At 38.6% G+C, this 6,502-nt stretch overlaps 1 protein-coding gene across 1 annotated transcript; it reads right to left on the bottom strand.

Annotated features, from left to right (window-relative positions):
• Window positions 1-3,633: 3,633 nt before the first annotated feature.
• On the bottom strand, window positions 3,634-6,098 carry LOC148065209 (DELTA-actitoxin-Aeq1c). Its single transcript, XM_087810023.1, has 3 exons — window positions 5,991-6,098; window positions 5,795-5,903; window positions 3,634-4,200 (listed from the first exon to the last, which is right to left on the bottom strand). The coding sequence occupies exons 2-3, from the start codon at window positions 5,896-5,898 to the stop codon at window positions 3,768-3,770; spliced, it is 537 nt and encodes a 178-aa protein (XP_087666149.1). The 5' UTR covers window positions 5,899-5,903; window positions 5,991-6,098; the 3' UTR covers window positions 3,634-3,767.
• Window positions 6,099-6,502: the final 404 nt, after the last annotated feature.

Below are 6,502 nucleotides of genomic sequence, written 5' to 3' on the forward strand. Positions count from 1 at the left end.
GTATCTTTCCCCGTAAAGATTATGAAAGCAAACACAGAACCTGTTTTTTCCCCCTCTGGGATTAACAAAATCCTGCCACACCCTGTTCTGTGGAAAAATTTCCCAACAATATACAGATAAGCACTGGGAAGTCAGGGGTGACGCCTTCAGGACACTGCATCATCCAACAGGATTCTGGACCGCGCAAGTTAGGACAGAACTCTCTGGTTGCTGTTTACACAAAGCTTGTGTGTAAAGAAATGTTTGGCATTTCAGATACCACTGAACCAAACGTTCAGTAAAGATGCTTAATTTCTGAGGGTTGGGGGAACTGTTGAGACTCGACCAAAGTCATCGTTCAAAAATGTCATTGTATTGGCCCCGACTGCACTTGAACATGACTGGACTCAACAGGCATGCGCTAACAATGCTAACACACAGAAAGCAAAATTCATACAGTTACGGGCCAACAAGAAAGAGCTGTCTCGCCTGCAGTTGATTCAGAACTCTGCAGCGAGAATTCTGACCTGCTCTAGTAGAAGAACTCACATTGCTTCGGTCCTTAAAACTCTTCACTGGCTTCCAGTTTCTTTCAGGATCAACTTTAAAATTCTGGTTCTTACTTTCAGAACTATTCATGGTCAGGCTCCTCCTTACATCACTGATCTGATCCAGCCTTACACCCCAGCTCGGGCTCTGAGGTCTGTGGATCAGAATCTACTGATGGTTCCTGAACACGGTTCAGGACCAGAGAAGAGAAATCTTTTCAGGCTGTTGCTCCTAAGCTTTGGAACGATCTTCCTCTCTCTTTGCGCTTGATGGAGTCTACTGACTCCTTTAAGAAACATCTTAAGTCGTTTCTATTTGTTCAGGCTTTTCCTTGATTTTCTGGAACTCCTGTTATGTTATCAGTTTTATCTTGATCTTTAAAGTATAAACTTTATTGAATATTGTTTTGATTGTTTAAGCGCTTTGTGACCCTGGTCTGGAAAAGCGCTATATAAATAAAAATGACTTACTTACTTACTTACAGAGTCTTTTATTCAATGTGTTTTCTTTATAACCATGACTATTTCGATCTCAACAAACAAATTGAAAATAAAATGAAACGTTTCTTCAAACTAGCAACCTTTAGGTGACTTCACAGGTGTGTCTTGTCTGGGTAACTTTGTGGAATTTATTGACTTTGTTAAAGGAGTTGAAGCCTGCAGTTGTGTTGTGCCGAAGTTGGGTTGAAACACAGCCTGATTGGAAAAATGTCAGAATTCAAATTATGACAAGAACCAAACAGTGAAATTAAGAGAAAATAGTGACCAACTTTACTTGAAGAAACCAAGGTCAGCCTTGCAAAAATGTGCAAATGTCAGAATTCGAATTATGACAAGAACCAAACAGCGAAATTAAGAGAAAAGAGTGACCAAATTTATTTGAAGAAACCAAGGTCAGCCTTGCAAAAATTTGCAAAAACTGAATGAGGTACCACTCATCTCTTACACTTTATTAAAGATTAACTTTATTCCTTCACCTTTTATTTGCCCAACTTCTTATCCAAATCATGAGATCATGAAGTGCTTCTTCTTCTCACACTTGTTTGCCCCTGAGTCAAAAACTAAAAAAAAATTAACGAACCCTGAGACACGTCCAAAAATTGACACGAAAATGCTTTTGGCAGTTTTGTTTTTTTAGGTATGTATGAGAGATACGTAATCCCCATCCATCTTGTAATTGGTCATTTTTTAAGATGTTTGTCTGTTTTAAAGTCTTATTTCCAGGGCTTCATGATCATAGAAACGGTCAAAGTGAAGTGAGTGAAAAAGTCATGACCACTTATAAATAACTGACTCATTAACCTCTGTTACATCTACACGCAGTAACACGGCCTAGTTCAAGAGGTCCGCGGTCCATTGATCCAGCACCACATATTGAGATTGAGGTTACCTCGGGTTAACCACAGTAGAGAGCACTTCAAAGAAATACGAACAAGTTGTTTCCTCTGGAAATTTCCAATACTTGGACTGAGAAATTGTGATAAACTCTGTGATCCAAATGTGTTCTACAACAAATAGGTTATTAAAAAGCTAAGCTTTCACCTCAGCTGTCACCGCCAAAAAAAACCAAATCAATAAAACTCTCCCCGAACAACTTGCCTTACAGTTAGTCATCTGTGTGAGTGTTATACTTTTTTGAATTCCAGTTTAGTTATTTCACTTTTTGAAAACTCTATTTCTAGAGTTGATGTGCTGTCTAGTATTATAACTATTATAAATCGTTTTCCAAAAGTCGCCTTGAATAAAACGATGCCACCCAGCTGGTCTCGACATTACTTCTGTTTGCTGCCATTTAAATCCTCCCCTCTAACCACTCTGCTGAGATGATTGGACTTCTGATGCACCCTATTATTCATGCTTAAGTTACACAATCTATACATTTGTAAAGAGGCACATTATAAGAAGGCCCCTTGAAGCATAAAAACACATGACTCACTCCATGGGTGTATAAGTCTGTCACTGACAGTGCTGCCACTGGTGTTAAAAGTCCCCAGGAGTGGGTGGGATGTATTTTCCAACATGGTTTATGTCTTTGCCAGCACACTCTGCTCCCAACAGCCCCCCACCCCCACTGTGCTGATAATGCCACGAATGCTATGGCTGGGTCGGCCCAACAATCACGTTGGTCTTTCTTTTATCGAAGAGTGGATAATGGATGGAAAACACAATTTATTTTCAATTTACATTTCGTTTGCGTCTGAAGCGGAAGGTACTTCTAGGGTGAGGAATACTTTTCAAATATGTCCAAAGCTTACAACGTAATGCTACTTTGACCCTCTATTGCCTTTTGTGTTTGATCACTTTTTTAAAAATAATTCCATAAATAAAAAGTTTTCCCTAATGTAATGCTTTTCTTCCCAAATCTAATTTATGCCTGCCCAGCAGGTTTATAAATACCACCCCATGATTCTTGCATGTTCCGATTATTACAAAGATATTGTTCTTTAGGTGCAATTAAATAAATCAGATGACGTCAGTCAAACCCCCTCAAGCTGGCAAATTCCCACCCTTTCTTCCTTTAAATATAGTTTGTTAAGTTTAATTAGGCCACTATTACATTTATTTGTGTGATGTAAACCTCATTTTATATTGAATGGTGTACCTGCTAGCTTAGTTGATAACAGTGCTAGAATGAGATTACATTACCAGCCCATTGCAATTACAATTTCTCTTTATCTCTGATTATACAACAACGTTTTAATCACATTAAAATATTTTCTTATCTTTTTTTCTTCAAATGGATACATCCGTTACAAGGGGTGGTAAAGATGAATTTACAGCTTAACAATAAATAGGATAATATCTAAAGGGTTTTATGTATAATTTGAGCCTATATTAAAACTAAGTCTCAAACATGATTCAAGTTTTTTGAAAATTCCTTTTCCTAGAAATGGCACTAATTTCATAGACCTATTCCCCGAAAATAGGGAATCTTGGATGTAATGAAGAGATTTGGTGTACTTTGCCACTTCATAGATGTGCTTGTTATGGGCTTATAATTGAGCTTAAAGGTATTTTAAGGGTAGAGGAAGGGATGGTCTTTGAGAAAACAAAGATTATCGTTGCTTCCAGCATTACTGTTGACAGGCAAAAAAGGCATCACACATTTAATTTGTCATGTTTTAATATGTCAAGAACAATACATATGACACGATAGAGCATTTAGATCGGACTAGTTCATTTTTGTTTTGTCAGCAAATCGGTATTTTATATTTCTGGTAAACTACGCGCCTCAATTCTTCAACGGGTCATTTTGTCGTAGAGCTCCACTTTGACGATGGCCTTCCCAACGCTGGACATGGTCGCCCTGACGTCAACGTATTGAGATTGGTATTCCAACCCGGAGCCACAACCGTCTCCTCTCACAAAATTTACGATGTCTTTCCCATCATACATGCGTTCGTAAAGTTTTTTGTCGCAGGCGGCGGACGCCTGGGTGAACAGGCCGACGGCCAGCCGGTTCTTGTACAGGTTGTGGTCGTAAGGCACGGAGAACATGACGGCGAGGCGATCGGAGCAGACGCGACTCTGCTTGTGGAACAGGTCGTAGGTCAGCAGGCCCACGGCGCCGGTGGCCGTGTTGTCGTCCTTGGTGAAGGAACACACCTCTGTGCGGTTGATGCGCACGGTGGGCTGCGGCGGGTGCTGACAGAAGCCGCTGGACATGTAGACCCTGGACACAACACACACATATTTGATACCTCCAGAAAGTTTCTCGGTCATGTCCTCACCCCCCCCACCCGGTCCCCTCAGAAACAAGAACTTTGAACAACGTGAGCTTTTCTGAAACTTTGGCAGAGACTATTGGGGTACTTGTCAAGCGTAGAGCCTTCCAGGGTGAGACTCCGGATGCTGATGGATGGAATGTGACTGAGCGAATACTGCTGTGGACTTCTAAGCAACAGTGAGCGTTCCTGCCCGCGATGTGCAATGAGGCAGCGTTTGTCACTTCATGATGGATAGGTGGATGTTCTCAGCAAAGTGATGTCACACATGAAAACCAGCCATCCATGATTCCAGCTCTCCTGCCACTGCGAGACAAATGTGGGAGCATGCTTCCAATTCTAATAGACGCTAGGATGTTTTCTTTCCCGTGCTTTTCTTAAGCTAACATTTCAATTCAAAGCTATCATCACATGATTCAAAACTATTGAAATCATGCCATGAAAGGTTGTTCTAGTGTCATCCATTAGTTTGACACATATTTATGTATTTTTATTTAAATTTAAATTCTACCTTTTTCTTTTCAAACAGGGCAATATTTGACAAATCGATACTAGAGGTTCAAATAAAGGCATCTTTATCTTTATCCATTTCAAATTAATATTGAGAACTTTTCTATTTAGGAATTAGCATAATTTTCCTTACTTTTTTGTGTTGACATTCGACTCATGATCTTCTCATAAAAAATAGCATGTGTTATTTTTGAAAAGTTCCATTTTATAATTAAGAAAATGTCACGTATTATACATTCTCTGGTTTAATGTATACCATAGAACAGAGACTGTGGACTGCATGGAATCTGAAATCAAGGGCCATAAAGGGTCCTCCGACCAGATTTTGGTTATGTCTGGACAATATTGTCAGTAAAAGTGATACTTATAGAATTTATCTCTGAAATAAACTTTTTATTCTTACACATTTCGAATGAAAAATGTTCCTAATTTATTACATTTTTAAATACATTTTCATTGCCAAAAGTGATTTGACTGAGTTTGGATATACTTCAATACACAGAATGACCTTTGAGATGCAGTAAATAAATTCATGAAAGCAAACAGGTGGAAAAACATTTAAACAAATATGTTTCTAAATTACCTTTGATTAAGCATGAAATTAATCCTAATTCTTTTTTTTTCTTTTACACGCAAGTCTCAAACACAATCATACAGAGATTATATTTCATTATATATACTTTTAAAGATTTTATTATATTTATATTTATTATATATTACTTTTGTAGTAGCTAGAAACTGTTTCAGTGCATTTTCAGGACTCCGAATGGGCAGAGATATTAAAAACATTAGTTAATAAAAATGAGAATTTGTTGCTTAAGATAAAAGTAGTTTATTTAGGAGAGAATAAACACTTAAAAACATTTAGTTATATGTGAGATATGTTGCTCCACTGCTGGCTTGTTTGTCTTAACGCTGCTCAAAAGCAACCACTTATTGCCCAAAGGCGTGACTTATAAGGCAAATAAAGTGTCTTTTATTCAGGACAGTGCGACATCATTTTTTTTGTTCACGATGTTCAACAATACTTACTTGGGGTCGATGAGGCAGTAGTTGCTGCTGACATTCGCGATCTCAATGGTGCAGTTTCTGTTGGTGGTGAGAGTCGCTGAAACGATCTCGGCTCTTTCCGGCATCTTGGCTGCGAGACAAAAAAAAAGAAGTTTAAATTTGGATTCTGTCTAATAAAATATTTTTGTATTTTTTTTAAGATCTGAGTTGGACCCACCTTATGGAGTCAAACACACACAAGTTGCTCTGCGGATGAGGTTGACACCTTCTTCTTTCCTCGGCACCAGCGACAAGTCAAACCCTAGTGTGTGTTTTTCTAAACACAGGAAAAGGTGTGTCCGCCCGGTGGAGAGCACACACCCCTTTTACAAGTATCCATGTCTCACAAAGTTGGTGTGAAATCTATCAATAACGCTGAGGGCAATTATGTAAGCAAATGAATGCATTAATCTTTATGTTCTCGCCGCGGGTGAGGAGTGGGTGGCATTGATATCAGATCTCAGTAAAGGATTGAAGGGTCAGGGTGAAGTCAAAATGATGCTTCCTTTTCAAAAAACGGATTTTATGTAACAAATAATGCAAAAATCTCTTCAGATTAATTGTTTAGCCTCGAAATATGAGTTCAATACAAAGTTTTAATGAGCGGACGCATAGACCTATAGTACACAGAGCATTGATTTTTCTTTCTTTTTTTTTTTCCAGGTGGAACATTTCGTGTTAAGGCAGGAA

The sequence above is a fragment of the Callionymus lyra genome, chromosome 15 (assembly GCF_982586985.1).
Source record: "Callionymus lyra chromosome 15, fCalLyr1.hap1.1, whole genome shotgun sequence".
Taxonomy (NCBI): Eukaryota; Metazoa; Chordata; class Actinopteri; order Syngnathiformes; family Callionymidae; genus Callionymus; species Callionymus lyra.

Bases quoted from the DNA above. Each gene is read 5' to 3' on its own strand.
- LOC148065209 (XM_087810023.1), bottom strand. From the start codon at position 5,898: ATGCCGGAAAGAGCCGAGATCGTTTCAGCGACTCTCACCACCAACAGA. The intron at 4,201-5,794 runs GTAAGTATTGTT...TGTTGTGTCCAG, and splicing joins TACTGCCTCATCGACCCCAA to GGTCTACATGTCCAGCGGCT.